Source organism: Pleurodeles waltl, chromosome 6, assembly GCF_031143425.1.
Source record: "Pleurodeles waltl isolate 20211129_DDA chromosome 6, aPleWal1.hap1.20221129, whole genome shotgun sequence".
In the NCBI taxonomy this organism is placed as follows: Eukaryota; Metazoa; Chordata; class Amphibia; order Caudata; family Salamandridae; genus Pleurodeles; species Pleurodeles waltl.
In genome coordinates, this window is record NC_090445.1 from 826,687,474 (window position 1) to 826,714,517 (window position 27,044).

The 27,044-nt window shown below is 44.2% G+C and overlaps 1 protein-coding gene across 2 annotated transcripts in view; it reads right to left on the bottom strand.

Annotated features, from left to right (window-relative positions):
* Positions 1-27,044, bottom strand: part of AS3MT (arsenite methyltransferase) — a 383,350-nt gene that overhangs the window by 170,174 nt on the left and 186,132 nt on the right. For both annotated transcript variants that reach the window (XM_069239493.1, XM_069239492.1), the window contains exon 9: positions 4,338-4,483. In XM_069239493.1, coding sequence (XP_069095594.1) covers positions 4,338-4,483 — 146 coding nt within the window. The remainder of the gene's footprint in view (positions 1-4,337; positions 4,484-27,044) is intronic.

Below are 27,044 nucleotides of genomic sequence, written 5' to 3' on the forward strand. Positions count from 1 at the left end.
CATCCAGTCTCCTTACGTAGATGGATTCTCGATTGTCTTTCATCCATAACCTCTAATATTGGCTCAATCTAAGTCTCTTCTTCAGAAGCTTTGTGAGATTCCTGCATGGGCTTTGAGATTTGCTTTAATTTTCTCGAAAGTCCTTGTTCCACTGTGTATGAGGATTTCTTCGGCTCCGAAGTTTGGATCTTTTTCGGTCCCGAAAAAGTAGTTGGTTGTTTCGGCTCTGAAACCGAGTGTCGAATTTTCGACTCCGAGGAATGAGGTTGTTTACTGGAGTCTGAGGACGAAGCTTTAACCGATTTACTCTACTCTGAGGTGGACGGAGGAGTGGCCTTTTTCTGTGCCGACCCCGAAGGTCGGTCGCCAACAGTCTTTTTTCGGGCCGAACCATGGCCTTCCAGCAGTGGTGTACCCAAGGCCTGTGGATGTTTTTTATGTAAGGGTGTAGGGGCAGACGTACTCACACGCTGGCCAGCTGTGATGGGTCTATCGTCTTCCGATTCTTGTTTGGAGTCGGTGTCTCGGGTGGAGACTGCTGTCTGCGCCTGCTCATCCTCCATGATGTCGAGATTTTCGGTGCTTTTTGACGCCATTTCTAGTCTTCGGGCCCTGCGATCTCTCAAGGTCTTCTTTGATCGAAACGATCGACAGGCTTCGCAATCTTCCTCCCGATGGTCTGGAGAAAGGCACAAATTACAAACCAGGTGTTGGTCTGTATATGGGTACTTTGCGTGGCACCGAGAGCAGAAATGAAATGGAGTCTGATCCATCAGGCTTTCCACGTGGTAGGCATGAACAGGCCCGAGTCGGGCGCATGCGCCCTAAAGGGCGAAATGAAGCTTCCGACTGTACTACTGGTTCAATGCTAGATGGGAAACGCGATTGAAACAATACCAACAAATAAGTACGTTTTCTAGGGTTTTCCAATTCGAAATCTCGGAGCGAGAGGAAACACGTTGGAACCTGACAGCGTAAAGAAAACAATCTAACAATGGAGTCGATGCCCATGCGCACTGTAACCAAGAGGAAGAGTCACTCGATCCCGTGACTCCGAAAAGACTTCTTCGAAGAAAACAACTTGTAACACTCCGAGCCCAACACTAGATGTCGGAAGAGAGATGCATAGCATGTGTATCTGCAGCTACACATGCCATCGAACATTTATATATATACATACATATATATATATATCTATCTATATATATATATATAGATAGATATATATATAGATAGATATATATAGATAGATAGATAGATAGATAGATAGATAGATAGATATTTCAACCCACTTAATGCTTACCTGTACTTATCTTTAAAACCTTTACCACTCATACACCTTTACCATTCATGCCTTTACAACGAAATTTGTGGTAAAGGCATGCGTGGTAAAGGTATATTTGTGGTAAAGGCATGCGTGGTAAACGCATATGCGTTGTAAAGGCATTGTGGTAAATGCATTTTGTTGCATTTACCACTTTGTAAGTGATGTTTCCCGGCTGGATGACTTGCCCAAAAGACATGCTGGCCAGTTTAACTGCTACATTGGGTGGAACAAGCGGTGATGGAATTCAGGAAGAGCCCCTGGAGTCAGGCAGAGGTAGCCCTGCAGAGCAGCGGAATTCACGTTTTTTTGTGATTCCTCAATTTGCTTAAGCTGGACTAAGAACAGCCCCAAAGCATCCGAAACAGACTTTAGGACACCCCTGCAGATCTCTACTACCAGATCAGATATCTTCTCCCCTAACTCGCTAGTGCTAATAAGAACTGTGCCAAGGCTTGGTGACAGCGTCGCAGGTCCAGGGCACTGTCTTTGGGATACTGCCCTCCCTCTACCAGCTTCTTCTTCCTCCCCTTACTTCTCTGATTTAGGCCTGCTGACAGGTGTTTGGGCTTGGAGTCGTACCCTCTCAGAGCAATTAGTGGGCTCTGTATCAGCTGTGTAGTCAGAGCTGTTAAGACAGAGTGTAGAATTCAGAATGCCAGGACTGAATCAGAGCCCTCACTGGGCGTAATCACATCACACAATGGGCACGGATTGATTAAGGCAGGTGGGGAGGACAGAGAAAGGCCAGGGCAATCTCTTTGCTGATCACCCCCTGAGCCTGCTGCCAAAAGCCATCCAGAATGGTGCCTGGTGTAGAGGCCCGGGGATTTACTTTCCGTTTCCCCATGGTCAAAGAGCTACAAACCCCCAAATAAGCTCCTGTGTGTATGGGTGAAGGATTACAGTATATTGAATTGTTGGTGAAAGAGATAACCTCTTCCAGATGATGACGGGTGAAGTTGAACCAGTCTTGGCCTGGGCACATGCTCAGGCGCGTCCCGTGCTGCACGAGTGCAAGGGTGCTTTTAAGCACTTGACGTTATGCCCCTCCTTGAAGACAGTAGATAGCTGGGGAATGTAGTCCCAGCTGAGCTCTGAGTGAGGCAAGAGTCTATGACAGCCCGTTCTTTGGGAAAACAAAGGCTGGCATGTCCCGTGCTGTGGGAGCGTAAGGGCGCTTTTAAGCACTTGACATTATGCCCCTCTTTGATGTGGCCACTGGATAGCTGGGGGATGTAGTCCCACTCCAGCTCTGAGGGGGGCAAGAGTCTGTGACAGCCTGCACTGCAGGAGAACAAAGGCTAGTGTGTCCCGCACTGTGGGAGTGAAAGGGTGCTTTTAAGCGCTTGACGTTCTGCCCGGTCTTGGTGGCCAGTTGATAGCTAGGAGGTGTAGCCCCAACCCAACTCTGGGGGACGCAAGAATTGGTGACAGCCCTTGCTGCAGAAGGACAAGGCTTGCGTGTCCCGCTCTGCAGGAATGAAAGGGTGCTTTTAAGCGTTTGATGCTATACCTCTACTTGATGTGGTCAGTAGATAGCTGGGAGATGTAGTCCCAACCCAGGTCTGAGGGAGGGAAGAGTCTGTGACAGATTGCAGGAGAACAAAGGCTGTTATGTTCGTATGACTGAATAATACTTCAACCAATTGCAGTGGCAGATCAGCACAAGGATAGAATGGAACAGTAAAAGCCAAGACACAAAGCAGAAGGTGACAGTGCCATCAGATAATAATGGGAAACTAGATGGAAATCATCCAGTTTCTCACTCGGAACAGCACTCTCAAGGATCACTGGTGCACATTTTGGACTCATCTGCAGGCTGAGAAATAGATAAGTAAAACACTGAGACACAACCTAACATGTATATAAGAAATTATAAATTTTTATTATCAAAGCCAGATGAAGGCTGACAGGGAAAGAGATGTAATGGAAAGCTCTGGACCAAGACAAACTGACCAAGAGAAACTGAATGAGATTGGTGGCCCAGAGTCTCATCACAGACTTAATAAGTGGGATGAGTCTTTACCCAGGAGATGGGTAGTTTATTTTCCTCATTCCCACGTCCTGACTTCCTGTTCTGTCTGTCTCCTGTGGAGACCTGACTTAGTAGTTTGCCCCCAGGGGTACCAGCATTACTTGTGTATGATTGTCCATTGTTTTTTTTGGAGCTCATGATTTTTCTTTATGGCGAAACACAAAGTTATACATTTACAACTTTCTGCTGCAAGTGTTTTCTTCAATTTAGCCTTGAATATTTGATCCCTACTGCCATGTCCCTGGAAGCATCGCAGTGTGGGGATGGCAGGCAAACCACATGAGGCTATCCATCAAACTAAGTAGTCCTCACAGGGCCGCAGCACAGGCCCTGCCATGGCTATCTGGTTCCTGTGCAAGTGTTGCTGGTCAAGTGGTGCATGTCTGGTGGTTGCCTGACCCCTCTGTGAAGCACTTTTTTTTATACAGGTACGTCTTGGCCTTGCTGCTGAAGCATCCTCTTGGTGCAAAATCGATCAGTCTAAGGGAAAAAAACTGTCTCTGATATGCAGGTGTACTCACAATCTGTCTCGTTCCTCAAAGGAACCAATCAGTAAGAGCCAAGAAGGTGGTGGTCAAATATCTTTTGCTGTGGAGAGTTAAAGTTCAGTCTCAATTTGAGTTGGAGACTTGGCCCAGTGGCATAACGAAACTTAAGGGGGGGGGGCTGCAAAATACATTGAGGAGCCCCCCCTATAAACCGGACCCAGTTGGAGTTCTTAAGGCCAGGAGCCCGCCGCCTGTGCACATTGCAGGAGTTGCCCTCCTGGAAACACACCCCTATATAAATGGGAAATAAATGCAACTGTTGTTCGCCCTTTAAATTGATAAGAACTCAAATTTGAATACACAAACTTTAGCTATATTTTTAAAATAAGTGGCTAATAAGTTATTGGGAGAAAAGCAATAATGAGTGCACTCTTGAAAATCGACTTGCAACAGACCAGCCTCTTAAACAAATAAGTAGGTTTTGTACCTGAAATGTAAAGTTGATATCAAACTGCAGTTCTGCCTCACTTCCGGTGATGCCTCCATTGTAAACAACCTGGTACTTCTTATTTTGTTTAACACTCCTGGGAACTTTGAAAAGGCGGAATGTTGCAGAAACAAATTTATAATCCCCTAAAAACGAAACAGTGAAATTACAGTAGTATCATTAGAGAGCTGCACATAAAACAATTACCAGAGCATGACTCTGCACTTTCTGAAACTCCTTTTCAAGCAAATCGTCCAGCCTATTCTATAATTAAACGTAGCAGTCAGTAAAGCTAAAGCCAAGTATCATCACTTTTGAACCGAGGGAGCAATCAGCTTGTTAAACGTCAAAATATTTAATTAACTCTAGTTTTACATCCACTCCCCTGCTTATTTCCCCAAAAAAGGTTTATGCAATAACATCAGTTTCTTCTTTTCATCAGGGAAGTACTGACTAGCGTTTGTTAGGCTCGCAGAGTCAGAAAAAGAGCAGCATTCCCACCCCTATTTTCAACAGTAACCTTTCATGCTCTCGTCTGTCTATCCAACTGTCGACACGAAAAACATCAACCACAAATATGACCTCCTCGTTTCACCTTTGAGTCCCTGCCTTCTGCTAATGGCCTAGCGCCACATAAGGTCAGAAACTATGTACTGATCTGGTATCAGCAGCGATTGCACATTTGTTGTGTATTATGTTTGATGTAGTACGTTTTGTGTTTGATGACACGACATGTGGTAAGTGAACTTGAGACTAAAACCTGAAACAGCGGAAAGTGTTTCTTTCTGCAGGAAGGGGCAGTTGTGGGAGCACGGCTCTACCAATAGGCGGCAGCAGGCAGTTTATCAGGCAGTGAAGTAATGAGGGTTTTTAGTTGTAGAAGGATGTCTTTAATAGTGGTCATAATAGTGGAACATAACTGAAGGGGCATTTGAGGGGACATGGGTAAGAAAGGTGCGGCTGGTGCAACGGCACCAAGGCTCAGAGGGCGAGAACCAGACTGCTCTCCACTGGCTCCAGTATTTGATTAGACCGCCAGCTCATTTTTTCCCCCTCAAATTAGTGTTTAATCTTGGGAGGAGAGGTATGTCATTGTCAAGATATGAAACACATTCCAGAGGCCGCATGATATAAAGGTTGCACTCCCCACTGTCCCTAATTGCATCACTGCGCGGTCCTTCGGACAGTGCGCCCTATTGCTGCGTGCCAAGGGCAGTTGCAAGCTTGTGGCCGCCCTGGGGGCACCGCTACAGTAAAAGGCGGAGCAGCTTTCTGACGCAGTCACTCCATCTTTCACACTTGAGGCGGCACCCGCACCGCACTTCAAAGTACCGAAAACATCACCCTGCTGGCGGGTGCTGTGCGTGACTGCAAGCACCTGTAGGGGACGTTTGGGGTTCCATGTGACCCCCTTTACCCTTTTCGAAGGTCATCCTCAGGGGGCGCACTGACTGTGTGGCACCCTTTTTGTGGCCCTCTGGTGGCCTCTTCATGTCTAGAACCGCATCCATGATACAGCAGAAGCGCAGAGGCGAACTGTTTTCCTCACGCTCCTGAAACTGAGATAAAACCCCACCAGGATCACACCAGCCCTACATGTGCGCTGGAGCTATCAGTTTTGCTGGGGCCATATCGCGATGGGCTACTCTGGCCCACAGCTTAGCCGAGTGCTGGTCTGTGTCCATGCAGTATCTAAGGTGAAGTAATCCATTTAAACTGATATTTCTCTGAGATGGTGCATCAATTTGGACAGCACACCCCAAAAAGAGGCACGACCTGCTGACGAGCTGTATTCTCTGCAAATCAAGTTCCAACTCGGAGAATCTCGGGTTAAATTGCTTCACTTTCCACACAGCGGGTGCGTACAAACAGACGCTTCTTGTCTGTGCTGAGTCAGAGCAGCCGATCATGGTGCCGCCTCCAAAGGGCCAGACAAGTGTCTGGGACTAATGTCCAATGGCAGCGGGCACCAGGGTGGAGAAAGTGGGTGCGCCCACCCGTTGTGCCCTCGGGACGCTTTCCGTAACAAGGTTCCAAGTGGCCACTTCCACAACAGACATGACTCGACTCCGATCATCAGAGTCCACATGCACCATGTGCTGAGCAAGGCGCTGTGAGGTAAACAGTGCTTAATTTGAAGAAAAAAAAAAAGCATGGGTGCAGGGAACCAAAGTATTCTTAGGGGTATGCCACCAGTGCTACTAAATAACAGGCTTGCGAATACCAAGGCTGTTTCCTCGGTATTCCACTGTTGGCCTCTTTCTTCCACAACGCTACACTTTTCTTCTCTTTATCTCTCTCTCCTGGAAATTATTTTGTCTTTATTTCCCTCTTCGAAGTTCTTCTTCATCCCTGCTTTCTCCATTCGTCACTGTTTCCTTTATCTTTCCCATTTCCCTCTCTTGTTCTGGGTCAGTCACTGATGAAAAATAAGTCTTGATCCTCAAAAATGAGTAGCAGTACTGACCCCCTGCAGCCACCGTCAGAAATGAATTACTGGAGTGAGGGCAAGAAGTCAGGCCATGTGCAGAAGACGGTGCACTGTGAGCTACCATTAGTTGAAGGGGAGAAGGCTGCTGAGTCTGGTGCAGTTAACTGCTGTGGTGAATCCCGGGATCCAGCAAACTCTAAGCCTGGTAACTGAGGCAAAGACGTTGAGGGCCTGATTTATACTTTTTTAGCGCTGCATTTGCATCATTTTTTTACGCAAAAGCGGCGCAAACTTCCAAAATTCAGGGGCATATTTATACTTGTTTTGTGCCGAATTTTCATCATTTTTTTTAATGCAAATTTGGCGCAAAACTAACTTCATATTTATTCTTTGGCGCTAGACCCGTCTAGCGACAAATTTATGGACTTAAAGTAATTTTTTGGATGAGGAAACCTACTTTTCGTCAATGAGATGCAAAGTAGGTGTTCCTGTGCAAAAAATGACTATGGCCTTAGTGCCATATTTATCCCCCGTGCTAAAATCAAGCATGGGGGAGGAGGGGTCAAATAAGGGTGCAAAGCTTGCTTTGCACCATTATGTAACACCTGGGTCAGGGCAGGGGTTAGGGGACCTGTGGGCCTATTTCCATGGTGGAACACCATGGAATAAGCCCACAGGTGCCCTCCCCAGGGACATCCCCACCCACACCAGAGGAAAAGCAGAGGATGGGGGGTCCCATCCCAGGGTAAGTACAGCTAAGTATATATATATAAATATATATATATTTTTTTTAAAGTGCCATTGGGGGCCCTGAAATGGGCCCCCCTACATGGCACTGGATCCAATAGCCATGCCCTAAGGCATGAGTCATGTGGTATGGATGGTTTTGCGTCAGAAAATGACGCTAGGCTGGTTAGAGTCATTTTTTTTTTTTTTTTTTTTTTTTTTACTCTAACCTGCCTAACGTCATTTTTTGGTGCAAAACCCCTTTCTTCCATACCGCCAGCCCCACCCGGCTAACGTCATTTTTTTTTTTACGCCAGCCTACCCTTTGCACCGGCTTGCACCATTCCATAAACATGGTGGCCAGCCGGTGCTCAGAAATGGTACAAGCCAGTGCTAAACTTTTTGGTGCAAAACTGCATTAGTGCAGTTTTGCACCAAAAAGTATAAATCAGGGCCTCAGTTGTATTTTGTACATTTGCTCAGCTTTTGGTTAAAAAAATGACGCAAATGCAGCACAAAAAAAATATAAATCAGGTCCTGAGGACCGGATTTATGAAAGTTAGTGCCACCTTTGTGCCATTTTTTGATGCAAAAGCAGCCCAATCTTACAAAATATAATAATATTTTGTAAGTTTACGGCGCTTTTGCATAAAAAAATGATGCAAAGGCGGCGCTAACTTTTCATAAATCAGGCCCGAGTATTTCTGCATTTCTACGCCTGTTGTAGTCGTGCTTCTCGTATTTTTGCTTCTCACACACACTGAAAATACTTCATTGGGTATAGAACGTTCAATCTGTTAAGTGGCATTTTAAAATGTCTACATTTTCGCTTGATATTCCCTATGTTACTGAAGGAGTAGATGTAATGTAATGGGTGTGTGCTTCTGCATGTATCCTGTTCAAGGAAGCTATACATGCAGCGCACAAATCTTAGAATGTAGTGCCAGCTTTCATTATGCATATGGTTAGTGACAGTTTAGCACTTTGACAGGGGTTACTGTGGCCCCATTCCTTCCAGCTGCAAGAGCAGTTGTTATATACGGTCAACACCATAAATAAATAATGTAGTCATGCCAGTACCAACATCTGGTTAGTTATTTTAGTGACTTTTTGGAGCAGTGGTACTGCTGCGATTCAGGTAGATGGTTCGGGGGTGTTGGGGCGGGTCATCTCTTGCCAGCAGGAGGCAATATGATGAATACTACATGTGCAGCTGTTTTCATGTGTAAATTGTGCTTTTGATGGGATGCACAGACATTGCTCTAACTCATGGATACTCAAAGTACGGCACGGGGGCCGCATGCAGCCCCCTTGACCTTTACATGCGGCCCCCTGGACTACAGGAGTACAGGGTTGCTGTTCACGCGATCGTAGAGAGACAATTGTTTATTTCAAGGTTAACTGGTGTTAAGGAAAGGAAGTAACCAGGGAGTCCTGAGCTTCACTTTAGAAGCAAGTTCATTTTTAAAGACATCTTGCAGCAAAAGTGTAAAAATATAACAGTCACTTCAAAATTCAAAAAGTGTACTGACTTAACATGCAGTCCATTTCACCTAAGTATAATTTATTGTATCAGTACAACGAGAAGTATTCATTTAATGTGATAGTTTTCAAACAAGAATTTAGAAACATAAATGTTCACCTCTACCCTGACAAATTCGCCAATGTTGAATTAAACAAGCGAGTAAGATGTTATGTGCACTTTTTGAGTGATCTGGGTTACTATTATAGATGAACAGCATTATAGTTTATTAAGTCAAACACAGGAGCATATTTGTACAATGCAGACCCTGAACCTAATATTAAGCAATTGCCTAGGATCACACAATTTGCAAAAGTGCGGAAGCCAAGATTAATCCCAGATTTTCTAGTTTTATATTGCTCAATTCAGCCACTAGATGTATATCATTTGCTTCGCCTACCAATACTTAACCGCCAGTCCTCCCAACCCTCTTGCCCGACCACCATTCCGCTGGCATTGATGCGGCCCTCGGGCACATCACAGATCAAACTTTTTGGCCCCTGGGAAAATGTTTGTGAGTACCCATGTTCTAACTTGTTTATCAATGTTTGTCGAGGAGCTGTGGGCACTTTACTCCTCTGTTGGCTCTTCTATTCCCCCGTGCTATGTTGCCTGCAAGTTCTGTATGTTGCTCCTTGCTGCGTGAGTTTCCTTTGCTCTACCTTAAAAGCAAAATGTGCTATGGTAGTGTTTTACTATTCAATATTTATATTTTGTTACTTCCTCTGTGTATCTAACATTATTGGTTGATACTTGACGAATGTTATCAGAATCTTCAGTGATGCATGTATGGATGCAGCACAGTTGGCGCTGTCTATCAGTGCACTGGCTGGTATGTTCTCATACTCATGTCCATAGTATGTTGGGCCCGACTACAATCATATAGCGAACTAGTAAGGAAACGTTTCTTACCGGCAATTGTACTTGTTCATCATGAGTATCTTTTTCAATTTTGTCAACATAGTGCCAAAGTTTATTACAGGCTTCCCTGATCGACTCTATACTGACCTACATCCCCAACAGAGCACCCAGGGCATCATTATGAGCTTGGCAGAGTGTACTCCCAGAAAGGGGGTATCGCTGTGCCAGACTACGAGTTGCCAATGTTTCTCCACCAGGAATTACTGGTGCAAGAATACCATGCCTTAATTTTACCAGGGGCGGATCTACATCGAGTAAAAACACTGGCATCACAGGACAGGGGATGTGGGCTGAGCCAAAGCCATGCACCCATCCAACCTGCTGCAATAGCACGGACCAAACATGCAGCACTCCAACAGACTGCAGGAGGGGGCCTCGCACCCTGAAGCCCTTCCCGTGCCCCTCTCCCTTCCCACATTTCACAACCACTGCCATATACTGCCTACTAAAATCATGTGGTAAATGTAAGGGAAAAAAAGTAAATTATTCAGCCTGGAATGGGGCTTCACATACAGAAAAGGTCCTGCTAATATGGGGATTAGTAAATTGGCCCCCATTCTGGGCCCAATAACGTGCACTGGAAGGAGATGTCAACTGGAGTCTGTAGTTCCGGCCACGAGGCCCCTAGTGCTATAAGAACATCAGGACCGCATTCCAATTTGACCCCAACTCTCAGTAACAGAGCGTTTCTTCTTCACTCCAAGTACACTGCCCCCTCAGACACAGATGTTGCTTTTATCTGCTCATTAAAAGTGAAAATCCGGGCTCATCCCTCGAAGTAGAGAAACCCCTGGTCCACTGAACATGTGGATGACGACGAGGAGGCCCTTAGCACTCTTTTGACTTACTATACCATATTACTAAATAAATGTTATAGCCTCGCTTCAACCTCAGTACCAATGCCTATGTTAAATTCACCTTCCCTATCCTATATAGTCTCACTTTGTTTAATGTCGTCTATGACTTTGCCTCCTAATTGTCTGTCAAAATAATGACCACTCTCAGCATAACAACATTTTCAAAATTCTCCTAGGGCCTGAGCTGTACGTTTCCGTTTACCCTTCAATAAAAAGCTGAGCTCCGCTTCTTCTCTTTCATCTCGCCCACAGAGCTCATTCCATCCTGCTCCCATTCATCCAGCACTGGGCCCTCTCGCCACAACTGTGTTCCATCCCCCCCTTTTACAACCGCTCCCACTGCCCCAGAGGCTACACGTCCACCACTGCACGTCACGAAAAAGTATCCACCTCCCAGGCTGCGCAGTCACTAGTGTCTCATTTCCTCTTTCAATTTATGAAATACTTGGTGTTATCAGTAATTTATTTCAACTATCTTCTATATGTTCGCTTTCAAATTCATTTTAACAGGAAGAGAAAACATACAACTGTATCATATAGAGACAATAGCGTGGCATAAATACATATATCACCACTATATTAAACCTGTCGGCGTCCATACACAATAGGTGTATAGTTTAATTATAAATAAGAGTAATATAAAGTAACTTGCAGCTCGGAAGCTGTGTGACAAGATTCGTGCCATCTGACAAAGCACCACATCGGCTACCAGCACGAATGTCTTTCCGGGTGTGCAGACCCTAATGTGACCAAGCACGACACACGCTGACAGCCCGCACAAAAGAAGGAACAGCACCAGCTTGTCTACTGCTCATTTCAACACTACACTTTAGCTGGCCGTCTCATTTCCCTCACAAACAAAAATTCAACGCACAATTTCCCAGCATAAACTGACAGTTAATTGATGAAAACTTTCTCAACAGTCTGAGCTGGAAATATAAGATTTGAAAAGCGTTAAGCATGCGTCACGCTGTAGTCGTTTAAACGTTTTCATCAGGGGGTACAATATAACTGTTTGATACAATAAAGGGCCCGCATTAGCTTTCTCTGTTCATACGCAATACAGATAACAGAGCAAGGTTTGCTGTCTAGAGAATCCCACCTGCCTGTGAAAATTTAAATAACCCATTCTTATTTGACTGCAGTGAGCATTGCACAACCCTGTGACAGGAATTATACATTTATATTTTCTCACTTTCTGTGATCGACAAACTGAGTTCATGAATTTTAACAAGGAACAAGAAAAGGCAGTAATTTCTAAGATGCTAACGTTTTATACACCACTTGAAACTGAGGGCCAGTAGTGATTTAGGCGAACCCTTCATCGCAGATAGGTTTTCACAACTGGGTGTATGGAAAGTTTCAGAGTTCGCCCTCTAAACTGAGGGAACCTGACAAACCTCACCCAATTTGTGGAGTTTGACAAGTTTACAAAATTCTTCCCCCTCAAACCTACTTTTGGAGGATGGTTTCTAGTGCTATTAGTTTCTAATCTTCAAAAACTTTGTAATTTTCACGAACATTGCAACTGTTTAAAAAAGATATTTCAGGAAGTTGCAGATGAAAAAGCTGCACAACTTCTCACATTCCTAAACACATCTTACTTGCAGTGGATAAGACCATTTCCAAGTAAACTCTTTAAGCCTTTTGACAGATTTGGAGCCTGTCCATCTAACATGTCAGCCACTGTTTAATATGGATGTCTAATCGCTAGTTGATCTGATTTCTAGTCACACTATTCACGTGTATCGTTACACTAGTACTTGGCCATTCCTACTACAGCATGGCGAGGTGAGCAGCTGGCTGAAATGGCATTTTTCCACTTTGATAGACTGATGCCTGTGAGAACTGGAAGTCGTGGGATTGTTTGCTAAAAGATACACCCGTCAGTGGCACTTCCAACAAAACTGAAATGGCAGCTATGTCATAGCAGGCGGTTGGTATATATACATATATTCATATATATAATAATGTCACTTACCCAGTGTACATCTGTTCGTGGCATGTAGTGCTGCAGATTCACATGCTGTGCATGTATCGCCATCTAGTGTTGGGAAAGTTGTTTTTCTTTGAAGAAGCTTTTTTCGAGTCACAAGATCGAGTGACTCCTCTTGGTGAAAGTGCGCATGAGCTTCGAATCCTTTCTTAGATTGTTTTCCCGCAGGAGGGTGAAGTAAGGAGTGAAGAATTGTATACGTACAAATATACAGTAAGTAAAGAAGATGTCCATGCAATGTATATACATATGTATATAATAAAGTACTACAGCGGCTACATGCTTCCGGGGAGGAGGGAGGGCGCATCTGAATCTGCAGCACTACATGCCACGAACAGATGAACTCTGGGTAAGTGACATTTTCCGTTCAATGGCATGTGTAGCTGCAGATACACATGCTGTGCACAGACTACAAAGCAGTCCCTCTCGTCCCAATGTGCCCTATCATACCTGAATAAAAGAGCTTGCAAGTTAGCAATTCTCCACTGATTTGCAGCCTGAGTTGCTACTCTTTTGCCTGCCCCATCGAATTTGCGACTTTCTTTATCAGAGGGAGGGGCATCCCCTGTGGACTTGCTATTTGCCCGTTTCCTGGCTGCACTGACCACAATGGAATCTGGTGCCAATTGCTGTGAAATAAAGACTGGATCAGTTGGTGCCACTTTATATTTTTTGTCTATTCTAGGTGTTTATACCCTAGCCTTTACTGGTTCTTTGAAAATGTCATTGACATGTTTTAACATACCAGGTAACATTAGTAAACATTGATATTGTTTGTGATTTGAGGAAAGAGTGTTAAATAGAAAAATGGGATCAGAGTGCATTTGTACATTATGATAATTGGCTTCTATGGAAATGACCTGATTATAGGCTGTGGTATCCTCAGGTGGAGACAGTCTTGTGGGATACAAATCAGGATCATTGGATGGGATTGGGTCAGAGTCATACATATCCCAGGGATCCATGTTGTGAATACTATCATCCATATAATCCCTATGTGAAGAATCTTGAGAATGTGTGGGTGAAGTTGGTGGTGGTGGAGTATGAGATTGTGGAGAAGAGGGAAGATAAGGTGAATGTGGTGGAGAAAGCTATACAGTCTTTGGCTTCTCTTTGTGTTTAAAGATCTTTGCTGGTAAAGGGCCAGTTTTCAAGCTTTCTTGGAATGCTAGTTTCCTCTTTGTAATTGGAGGAGGAGAGGCAATAACCTTTCCAGTCTCGTTCTGGATTTGAATCCTCCTTTGTTTTTGGTCCATGACCTCAATAATCTGTCTAATGTCTGTTTCATCTGCTTCTTGTTCTGAAGATGAAACCTGTTTGCTCCCCACTAATGAATGCTCTGAAAGCTTGGTGGCAGCATGCTTTATACAGGCTGAAAAAGTGGTCTGATCAGCAGGGGATCATTTTTTCAGCTCCAAAGAGAGGCTTTGATATTTCGTCTCCGAAGAGAAGAGTGGATGTTTTGGCTGCGATGTGGTATGAAGCCGTCTCGGTTCCGAAGTGGAAGCCTCCATCTTTCAACTCAATGCCGAAACAGGCATAACAGTCTGTTCTTGGGAGTGAGTCTTGGCCTTTTTCAGCACCGAACCCGAGGGTCGGTCCACAATCTCTTGTTTTCGGTTCGAACCATGGCCAGCAAGCAGTGGTAGACCCAAGATCTTCTGTGATTTTTTGGTTTGTTTCTGATGGGAAGGGGCTGGTGTACTAACGTGCTGCACCACAGAGAGTATCTGGCTGTCCTCATCTGAATCTCGGTCAGAGTCTCGGATGGAGACTGCAGTCTGTGCCTGCTCCTCACCAAAGATGTCGGGCGTTTGTTCTGTGGACTTCGACGTCATCTCTAACAGCCTTGCTCTTCGAACCCGTAAGGTCTTCTTTGATCGAAAGGACCGACAAGCCTTGCAGGTCTCTTCTTTGTAGTCCAGAGAAAGGCAGAGGTTGCACACCGGATGCTGATCAGTGTAGAGGAACTTGGCGTGGCTCTGAGGACAGAATCAAAATGGAGTCCGATCCTTGAGCCTGTGACGCAGTAGGCCCGAGAAGGGCGCGGGAGCCCAAAAGGGTGTTTAATCAATCCCGACGCTACAATCGGATCGAGTGTAGTCAGAAGCCCGTTCGAAAACAATACCGACATTGAGGAAAAAGAAAGAAGTTCAGATAGTACAGAACCGAAAACGTCCAGTGCGAGAGGGAACACGTCCGAACCCGACGGCGGAAAGAAAACAATCTAACAAAGGACTTGATGTCCATGCGCACTATAACCGGGGTGGAGTCACTCGATCTCATGACTCAAAAAAAAGCTTCTTCGAAGAAAAATAACTTGTAATACTCAGAGCCCAACACTAGATGGAGATATATGCACAGCATGTGAATCTGCAGCTACACATGCCATTGAACACACATATATATATATATATATATATATATATATATATATATATATATATATTATATATATAAACAGAAGCAAACAACTCCCAAATTAGTTCATTTGTGCAATATAGAAAGATAGATGGCCTTGACACACCAAGTTTTATCCAAGTGTGTGGGACCCGTTGTTTTATTATTCTGTGGATGACCACTGTGCCTTTCATGGCGATAGCAAAGAAGAAAAAGAGAGCACTGGTCCGCCCTAAACCAGGCTGACCTTCCATGGTATCAAGCTGGTGGCCATGTGATGGGCAAGCTGCCACCTAGGATTTTTCCATGGTAGAGTCAAGTATTGCTTCACCATGGGAAAACAGCAGTTACAAACCTGTAAATGAAGAAGGATAACCATGAATTTGGTGAGCCATGGGAACTTCCAGTTTACAGCTGTACTTCCATATCGTCAAACGATAAATGTCTATAAATGATTAGGACTCTTCCCCTCCTGATCACTGGCTCACTCCCAGCCCGCTTCAAGATTTACCTAAATTTACAACCATTCTGCAAATATTTGGATGTCTTTATAAAATTATTTAATCGTCCTGTAACAGTTCCTTTAAAGATATCCACTTTGATAAAAAAAAAAAAAAAAAAAAAAAAAGAGCACTTTGAAAATATTGGTGCAAGACTTCTTTAAAATATCATTGGTGACACTATAAATCAATCACTTATTTGTATAGTGCAACTTCTCACCCATGGGGTCTCAACGTGCTGCTGAGGGGTGCTGATCAGTTGAAGTACCAGGTCCTGAGGTCCTTCTTGAACTGATTCAGCGAGGGGGAGTGCCCGAGGTGGAGTGGCAGCGTGTTCCAGGAGTGCATGGCAAGGTAGGAGAAGGTTCTACCTCCTGCTGTGTTCTTCCTGATTATAGGGGTGGCGGTGAGGGCTAGTTGAGCAGAGCGGAGTTGTCTGGGGGAAGCGTAGAAGGATAGACGTGGTTGAGGTAGGCTTGTCCGATGTTGTGCAGGGGCTTGTAAGAGTGTGTCAGAAGTTTGAAGGTGATGCATTTGTTGATGGGGAGTCAGTGCAGGTTTCTCAGGTGGGCGGAGAGGTGGCTGTGGCAGGGATGTTCATGATGAGCCTGGACAATGCGTTCAGTATTCCCTGGAGTCTTCTTTGAAGTTTCTTTGTGATGCCGGGATAGAGTGCATTGCCGTAGTCGAGTTTGCTGCTGACGAGTGCATGGGTGACCATCCTTCTCATTTGGATGGGGATCCACTTGCAAATCTTCCGGAGCAGGTTGAAGTATGTGGAAGCACAACGATGAGACAGCATTGACCTGGCGGGTCACGGACAGCAAGGAGTCGAGGATGATGTCAAGGTTGCATGCGTGGACGGTGGGGGCAGAGGCGGTTCCAAAGGCTATTTGCCACCAGGAGTTGTCCCAGGCAGTGGGATTGGGGCTCTGGATAAGGATCTCCGTCTTGTCCAAGGTGAGCTTGAGGCAGCTGTCTTTCATCCAGTCGACGAATGCTCTCATTCCGTTGTGGAAGCTGTTGTTGGTTCGTTGGTAAGAGATAGAATTAGCTGTGTGCCCTCGGTGTGGGAGACGATGTTGAGGCTGTGGTGTCTGATGATTTTGGTGAGCGGGGCCATGTAGATATTAAAGAGGGAGGGGTTCAGAGAGGAGCCCTGGCAGACGCCACAGCTGGTTTCTGTAGGTTATGAGATGAATGGTGGGAGTCTGACCCTCTGGGTTCTTCCGGTGAGGAAGGAGCAGATCCACCCCAAGGCCCTGTAGCAGATGCCTGTGTCATGTAGTCTGGTGCATAAGGTGGAGTGGGAAATGGTGTCAAAGGTGGCGGAAAGGTCGAGGAGAATGAAGGCAGATGTTTCTCTGTGGTCAAGTAGCATGCAAATGTCATCCATGGCTGCAAGAAGAGCAGTTTCGGTGCTATGGTTGTTCCTGAATCTGGATTGGGAGGGGTCTAGAATGTGGTTAGTCTCGAGGATCTCTGTGAGCTGCGTGTTGATAGCTTTTCCGATTACCTTGGCCGGGAAGAGGAGCAATGAGATTGGTCTGTAGTTTTTCATTTCCCTTGGGTCAGCGGTGGGTTTCTTCAGTAGAGGGTTGATCTCTGCATGTTTCCAGTTATCCGGGAAGGTGGCAGTCTTGATGGAGCGGTTGATTGTCCGGCACAGTTCGAAGGCGATGGGTGCGCTGGCTTAGTTAAAAATGTGATGTGGGCATGGGCCAGATGTCCTGGATTTTCCGGTGAAAGAATCTGGCGAGGTTGTCGCATAGGTCCTGAGAGGGGGGCATGTCTGTGGTGTCCGTTCTGGGTTTTGTGAAGACTACGGTTTGAGATGGAATGTTAACAATCTCAAACTGTGTCTCTTGCTTCTCAAGTTTGCTTTATATACAGCGGAGGAGCTGCTGTTATACAGAAAATATAAGCTTTCTATTACGCACTTTGCATGAGCATTGGCACCTATAGAAAAAAAGAGAAATTGCCCGGTATGATTATGTTTTGTAGAACAAGCAAGATTGTCCTTTGCAGATATGTTTTTCAGCTGATTAGCGATCCTCAGTTGATCAACATCAAGGGTAATATTTGTGAGATCAAGGGAAACCTAAGACAACGCCAAGACAACTATCCCACATTTTACCAGCATGCGTTTGCTAGCTTTTACATTAGCCAGATTTCCTCCGGATGCCTTTATATCAGAACACAGTAGGTAACATTGACAGCTGAAGTTCTCATGCTTTAGAAAAGCCGGTTTTCTTTCCATTACAATAAGCAGCACAATTTCAATATGGCATATTCACATTAATATACAACGACAAATAGTGATATGCTGCCACCTAGATAAATAAACAACTGCCTGACAAATAAAAGACTGAAATCTCACTTATTGTGATGCATGATCTCAACATGGTGCCCCTTTTTCAACCCACCATCAATACCACCAAAATGGTGTTTTGATTTTTCTCTTCTCATGTCACATGAGAAGTGCTTTCTTTGATATAATGGTACGTATGCAATAGTTAACATTTATACCAGTCTTTGTCTTTTCAGTCAAGAGCACCAAGCACTATGGTACTAGTAGTTTACTATTTCTGACCGAGACCGAGTCTACAAGCTAGCATGAATGTCATTTCACAACTATGTAACTGAACTCTGTTAGAAATTGGGTCTCTGGAGTAGGGACCACAATCTTAGTCAGGGTAAGTCACAACAAAACCTAGATTATCCTGTGCTCACCCTCTGGTAGCTTGGCACAATCGATCTTTTCCACACAGGCAAGGCTATGTGTTGATTTACGGGCAAGCAGCCTTGGTTCCTTACTGTAGTGTGGGGTTTGATGACAAAGTGATGCCCATGGACAACATGTGAAAAATCCAAACTCACTGTGATGACGAAACAGGCACTGCGTCAATTCTGCATGTGATCTGCTGCTTTTTCAGTCTTGAGACAGGCACTGCATCGATTCTGCAAGTGTTGCATCAATTTTTCTGGCGCAGTGGATTTTTTCCCTTAGATGAAGTCTCGGATGGCCCTGTGTCTTCTTAACAGAAGGCAAGCTGACAAGCCATTAGAGATCACTTGTGGTGGGAAGGCAAAGTCCTTACAGCATAGTCAGGGAGCAGCAGGCAGCAGGGCAACAAACAGGAGAGCAGTCTTTCCAGAAAAACTGTCCAGTTGAGTCCTTCGGGCAGCACTGCAGTCCTTCCGGCAGAGTCCAGTTGTAGGTCCAGAAGTGTCTGATTTTAGGGGGGGTCACAGACCCAGTATGTATATATATATATATATATATATATATACACCCAAATGTGCCTCTGAAGGGGAGGAGACTTCAAAGAGTGGTTCTGAAATGCACCAGTTCCCCTTTCAACCCAGTCCTGTATGCCAGGAGATTTGTAGGGGGCAGGGGAGGGAGGTTATTAGTCCTTTGAGTGGGGTCAGACCACTAGTCTTTGAAGTGCAAGTGAGAGCTCCTCCACCCTTCCTGCCCAGCAAGACCCATCAGTATGCAGATGAATGCAGATGCAGGTGAGTGTCCTGTGTTTATGGATATCTGGGTGGAATTCACAAGGGAAGCTGTCAACCAGCACTGACCAGGTGTGGAATGGAGACAGGCTGTAAGGCACAGAGAGCCGTAAGTGCAGAGAAATGCCTACTTTCTAAAAGTGGTATTTCTAAAACAGTAATGTTAAATCCAACTTCACCACTAAGCGGTATTTTTCACTACCATTCCAACCATACCAATACATGGTTAAGGGCTACTTGTGTGGGTGGCACAGTCAGTGCTGCAAGCCCACTAGTAGCATTTAATTTACAGACCCTGGGAGCATCTAGTGCACCATACAAACTCACAAACCTGCATTATGTACTGTATTGCCAGCTCTTAGCAATAAAAACAAGATATCACATGCACCAATCAGTACTGTTTCAATCCTTATACTCGTGATACCAAGGATCGGTGGCCCTTGTTCCTAATCTACCCCTCTGACCTGTGGCCCTTTCTGCATGCATCCCTAAATGCTGATCATACTCCGCTAAACATACATTATTATAGATCCTTGCTCTATTTAATCTGTTCTGCATTTGTCTCTCATTGCTGCTTAGACTCCCTCTGCTTGTGACACCTCTCTCGCATGCATCCCTCGCTACTACTTGTACCTTCCCAGTTTGTGGCCACTCTTGAATGTAGTCTAGGACTCCAGAGCACTGTTCATACATCCTCCCTATGCCCTTTAGTGCTACATGGACCTGCCTACCTATAGATTCTCACTGCTTGTGCCTGTTGAGGCTATACAGACGTCGTCTGTCTTTCCTCGCGCCAGCTGCCTGTGTTTATCTTTTTTACCTCAGTGCACTACTTCCATGCTAATGAACCTTCTCTGTTTCCAGCCTGAACTGACATTGCAGCCATCAAGCAATAACAGAAAGTCTTTGCAGATGTCCATCATCTGCACACTGCAGTCGATTAATTCTCCAGCATGAGAGGTAAGATGGCCTTCCCCTTGCTCCAGAGCACTTTTGTTGCCATACATACTCCCATACTAGTGCCACATTTCTGATTCGTACTACCTCTCTTCCCTCCCCATCCGTCTTTCTGTTGACTCATTCACTGTTTGCATGCTCTACATCTGGCCTTCTCACAAACACGTAGGATGCCCAATTTCGCCAGTCCACACCATTGACCCAAATTCATATTCTATGGTGTACCCTTCCTTCGGCGACCAACTCTTGTATGAGGGGCAAAACGTGTTGATTTTCCCCAACTTAGTGTATGCTTTATATCTATCAGAAACCACATATTTTAAGTCATCACTCAAAAGTGGGTGTTGGAATTATCAATATCAATATATCCAGCAGACAACACATCACACAGAATTCTTTGCTATGTGCACTTATTAAAAAGGTCAGAACAAGCTGAGTATAACATAGGACAGGAGCTCTACAGGCAGCTCTAGTGCATGACCCCTTCATGTGGAAAGGGGCTGTGGACCCAGCAGTTGCTTTGGCCAAAAGGTATTCGGCATCAGAAACATGGTGCTTTTAAAAGAACACAATACACAGTATCCAAAGTCCATATTTTATTCTATCTACTATCTTTGTGGTCCAGCAAAGATCAGACAGCCTCCAGAAAGGAAGAGCATGTGCAGCTGTGCCACAAAATGAGGTCACAGACATAACAACATTAAATAATGCTAGGTGCAAACCTAAGAATGGTATCCCCAGCAGTTACTCTGTTCATTCATCATACCCACCTGTCAAGAAACGCAAACTTAAAGCATGATCTACTCTTTCATATTTAAGATGCAAAAGTATGGGTTGAGACCAGCCCTGAGCTGTTTGTGATTATGAACAAAAAGAAAATCCATAAAGGACTGATGTTAACTACCTAAGAGGACCAATAGCTAAAGGGGCCTTATACACTAAGGGCCATATGTATAAAAAGATTTTTGTAGTCAGAAACAGCCAGATTCTGTGAATTAGGCCGTTTCCACCTGCAAAAATGCTTTGACATATGTACAGAACACAAATTGTGATTTGATAACTGGTTACCAAATAGCAATTTGTGTTTAGCAGGGGCATTCTTTCCAAATACTGAACTGCAGTGCTATGCATGAATGGTTTTCAACCAAATTACTGTCACAGAACAATCATTTTTTACCAACACTTCAAGAGTGGTGGGAACCATTCGCAAATGGGAAGGGGTCCCCAAGAGACCTGGTTCTCCTTTGTGAATGTTGAAAAAAATCATTTATAAGAGCAGGTATTGGTCCAAAGGACCACTGCCTACTCTTAAAAAAAAAAAAAATGAAACTTAAACATTTCATTTTTATTTTTTGAAATGCAGCCCATTTTCCTTTAAGGAAAACGGGTTCCATTTCAAGAAAAAAAGTTATTAAAAGCAATCACAGACATGGTGGTCTGCTGACTCCAGAAGGTCAATATCCCTGTGATGACTGAAATTCCTAATGGGTCGCAAATTGTGACCTACCTTAATAATATTCATGACGTAGGTATATTAAAACCCCTTAGGAAACGCTATTACTAACTTGTATGTTTTTGTACATTAGGAATTGGGCTTTCTAATTGCGATTCGCAAAGAAATGTAATTAGGAACTCGCAATGCACAGATTCAGTAGATATGGCACCAAATCCATATGAAATGGGTGTAGTTATGACCCACAGTGTTCCATCTCATTTTGACAAGTTTTTCTATAATCTATGCAACAAAAATACAGTTAATGAAGAATCAACCTAAAATGACTACATCAAAAGATGTGGACAGTGTACATTGACTAAGCTAAACCGTCACAGCAACCGCTATTTGATTATGTAAGGCAACTATCTAGAGCTGGGAGAGGGAGGCCAGAACTAGTTGCTTTTACTACCATTGGACAGGAGTATACAAATTTCTAATGTGCGACCCCTGGTTGCCTCAAGTTCATAACCCTATACTGCATTAACATCTTCTATCCTAAACATTCCTACGCAAATCCCTAAATTACTAAGCCCAGCTCCCTTGGAAACATATGCTTTAAAAGTCACACTCTGCCCATGTTCCCTTCACTGGCTAATCGTACCAATACCACGAGTCACTCAAGATCGAACTAACTAATGCTTGGTTACCAGTCAGACATTCACTGGAAATATGAAACATGCTGGAGGAAATTATTTTGTTATTCATATTCTAGTAGGGATGGAGACCAAGTTTCGCCTCAGATGCAGCCACAATTATTGATAACCTTCTTCCACTAAGGCCTATAATCAATATGATGCAACCTTCTTTTCACTGGTACTGTCGATTAAAACCCTCTTGCAAAAGGTCTTATTATCAAAGATGTTATCAAAGATGTCATGAGTCCGGTAATTAGCAGTGCATGGTGAGGGTGCGCGTTTCAGTTACCTTAGGGCACAAGTTATAGTTACTTGAGATAACTAACTATAGCAGGAGAATTTCTATGGTTTTGTACGCTTAAAATGTGAGCCTAATTAAAATGTCCCTGTATCCCTTGGTTTTTTAAGTGAATGTCTATGGGGGTTTTTACATTTTATTTCCTAACTATAACGTCCCTGTAACTTTAGTTTTTTTAAATTAACTTCTATGTTGTTTTTAATGTAAAGTAAGTTTCACTACTATAATCCCCTATAACTACCACCTGTGCACTGTGGGGTTGGCTGCAGGGTCTGGCCAGTGCACTGTGGGGTTGGCTGCAGGGTCTGGCCTGCGGCCAGTCCCTACGGCCAACCCCTCTAACCACCCATCCCTGAGAGAGAGAGAAAGTGAGAGATTGAGAGGAACAGTGATTTAGGCTTTGATGAATGATATACTTAGAATGAGATATTTCTAGACAAATTGAAAAGAAAAAAATGTTGTCAATTAAAAAGAGTGAAATCACCCTTCAGTATGTAAATTTAATATTTATAGCTGAAAAGTAACTAAAGTAGGCCATGACCAAAGGCTCACCTAGACTAGAACCCTTAACCTTTAGTGTGCATGTTTGAGACCTTAAGCACTAGGCCAGAGGCGGCTCCGTACTTTGCAGTGTCCAGACTTAGCTATGACATTAAACCCACCGATTATGAGGGGAAAAAGTCTTCAATGTTAAATCACTATGAATGTTTAACAGTGAAAACACTAGAAAATAAACAGACACACTGCCAAGTGATTCTAGGATTTGAACCTTCAGCCTATTGAGTGACAGTACAAGACCTTGACCATTAGGCCAGAAGTGACTCTTTTCTGCTCTGCATCCAAACATAACTAAAACATTCTTACCAAACATCTGAGACCACTGCAATAATAATCTCTATCGCTCTTCCATCCCTTTATGGGATGGAGGAGAAGGAGGATGACAGGACCGCAGGGGAATGTCAGGAAAACTATTGCCAGCGTTGTTAAGTCCCTCCCTCAGCAAAAACGATTCCCCTTTTCCTTGTACCCACGTTGGTTGCAGTGGTGGCCTCACTCCCGGTGGCTATTGCGGAGGCTGTTTTTAGAACTAGCTTCTTCAGGTTTAACTGCCACTCAAGATGGTGGCCGCAAAACCTTGTGAGGTCAGCACTCTAATGTTTTTACCTTAGTTGCGTGCTGAAGCTTCCCTCCAGCTGTTTCTCCCTGGGAGCTGTGCACTTCAACTGTCATCCTGAGAAGAATGAGCAGTGTTCTGAGGCACTTCGTTTCATAGAGAATTCTTCCAGTTTTGAGTAATTAATTATTTTTCTTGTTACGGTGTGCACACAAGCTACTTTTTCCCTTTTGAAGAAGCTGATTTTTTTCCCTTCTTCCGACAACTGGCTATCGGCTTTCTGAGGAGAATTTGTTTTGGCTTAACAGAACTTCAAGCAACTAAAATAAGGAATCCTTTTGTATGATTTCCAGACTTGCCAATATAAATATGTACATATATATTTAAGAACTCTTTGCTTTGCAGACTTGTCAGTCCTAGAGACAAACCCCAGTGCTCAGACTAATTCCTAGAGACTGTGATTGAGAAAACTGAACATTGAGAAGGAGTTTTCGTTTCCTGTAAGAGACATTAGTAGTTTGTATATTTGTGAACTTTTGAACTGTTCTCCAGAGAACCTTGGAAACCACTGACTCCTGGAGAAAAGAAGATATTACGTTAACATTGTCCTCTTAGAGAGATGCTAGTCTCTCAAAAGATCCAGGTTAGGAGAACGATATAATTGGGTGAATGTGAATGGCAGTTGAATGCGCAGTAGGGATGTACTTATCTATGCTCTTATCACCCGACTGCAGGTCCTTCCTTTAAAGAAATCCCAATAAGAAGAAAGGTGCAGGTTTTCAGAGACACACACTGAATATCTTATATTCAAGTGGGAAACACAGGCTGGAACTAGATCTGAAGGTGGTCTCTCTTTTTCTATTTCCATTCCCCTTTCTCCCTAGCGGATGCAGGGTTCAGATAATTAGTTAAAGTCTGAGCACGCATCTGTTGGAGGGAGTTGGTTAAAAGGCATCTGCTCCTGTAGAAGTTTGATTTAATGGGTAATCTTCTGACAGGGGAGCCTGAAGCCCCCATTGGTCCTAGTCAGCTCCCCAAGTCCTGCGGGAGCCGGCACTGCTCCCACAAATAGGGAGCTGCTTTAAATAGCAGTTCCCCGTTTGCTGGAGCAATGTTTTCATCTGTTTCACTGCAAGCATATTTGCGTGCAGGGAAACAGATGAAAACTTCAGTTTCTGCAAGTTAGAGCTATTAGACAGCACAAACCAGGACCCCCTAGAACATAGGAGAAGCCGGCCCTGCAAGGTGGCAGTCTCCAGGGCCATCTGTGGATACAGGAGGGGGGCCATGTGGCCCTCCTCCAATGTTCAATTTGCCTCGGTGAAGTGGTGGTCCACGTGGCCCTCAATAGACCCCCTTCATTCTTTTATTGCAGCCCCGGGGAGGAGGTGGTCCCCACAAACTTGTTTAACCTGGGGGAGGTAGCACTCCTTGGGGCACTGGGGGAAGCCATAGGGCCTTCCCCCATATGAAAGTATTATTTTGCCCCGGGGAGGTTGTCATCCCCAGGGCAAGGGAGTGCACATGGCCTGCCGCATTTTTCATGCTTAACCCCCTCGGGATGTGGCAGCCCCTGGGGCTAATAGAAGCCCTTCAGAGGGGGGCATGTGCGCCCGCTCCTTAATTAAACCCCCGGACCATGACCCACCCGAAGGCTAATTAAAAGAAAAGTGTGGTAAACCGCCCCCTTTAAAAAAAAAAAACGCAGGTCTGGAACCATAGATTTTTCTGACTTTTTTTTTTTTTAAATGCTTTTCAGCCCTGGCGGAGCTGAGGGGTCAGGGTGTCCCTACCCTGGCCCCTTTTCTTTTTTTACTTTTGTTTCTGGAACTCAACTGAAGCAGGGTCCCAAGATGGCTATCAACACATCCTGAATGGATCAGCACGGGGACAGTTCGTTACGCAGACAATCTGAATCCCCAGATATCTATATTTTTTAAACTCTAATTTCTCCAAAACTAATGAAGAGATTTACACGAAACCACAAAAAGCGTGTTTTCTTCACCAAGATCTAGCTTTCTGCCAAATTTGGTATTATTCCATTCAGCGGTTCAGGCTGTAGTACTGTTCAAAAATGTGAAAAATACTACTGACGTAAAATGGGGGGAAAGTGTTTTTGGGAAAACCCCCTTTTCTCTTGGCCCCTGCTTGATGGATCAACCTGAAACTTTTGACACAGAAGCTGAACCGACCAAAGTATACGAAAACTATGTGACGATTCGATAAGCAGCACCAAAGTTATTGGCGAAACAAAAAATGCTCTGTCTATGAAAAAAAGGATCCTAACTATAACTACTTACTGGCGACCACCAGTAGGTAATTATAGATAGATAAATAGATAGATAGATCTGCTAAAGAGGGTGGAAGGGGAGGAAGAGGGTTCTGTTAGCAGGAAAATAGGAAGATTTCATAAGTGAAAACCTACACTACACTATAAATCAAACTCGGCATTAAATGTTACAGAGCTAAAAGCCCCCAGCAAGGCGCACCAGATTTGGTAATGTATCATGCAGCAACATCCAGACTTTGTATTCCTGCAAGAAGCTCATTTGCATACTGCTGACCAGCTCAGAATGCAATACAAAATTTATCCCCTTCAGTTCTGGGTTGTAGCACTCACCTAGAATGCAAGATTTGCAATCTTACTTAAACACCATCAAGTGAGAGAGTACACAAATCCTTCAAGACCAAGAGGAGCGCTAGATAGCATAGATTTCTGCCTGGCCTAGGAACCATCATTCTAACACATCTTTATGCACCAACTACATCCCAAGATAAATTTATGCACGTAGTCGTAGACAGGCTAACTGAGGGGTTTCAAGGGAAGATACCACTGGGCGGAGACCTTAAAATGGTACCCAGTAGTGGAAAGGTCAGATGGGGTAGTGGGGGGATTGAGTACAGCACTGAAGAAGTGAAAGAAAAAGTTCATAGCCTGGCGTCTGGTAGATGTACGGTGAACTTTTCATTCAGATAATAAATATTACACATTCTGTTTGCATAATAAGAGAACCTACTGTAGAATGGGTTGTATATTCATTTTTTAAGGCTTTATACAGTCATTAACTAAAGTTGAGATTGTTGATATCTCTATCTCTGACTATTCACACACTATGACAGAATGGAGCACAGAAGGGAAATAACAAGGCGAAAGTAACTGTAGGACAGGTCCCACACTTTTTAGAGACCCAGTGAATAAAGATGACAAAGAAGAAAACACATCCCCAGGAATAAATTGGGAAGCCTTTAACGCGTTAGTTTGGGATATAGTGATCTCCGTAGCAGCTATGGTTTCCTGAGACACCACACTAAAAGTAATTAAACTGGGAAAGGAAT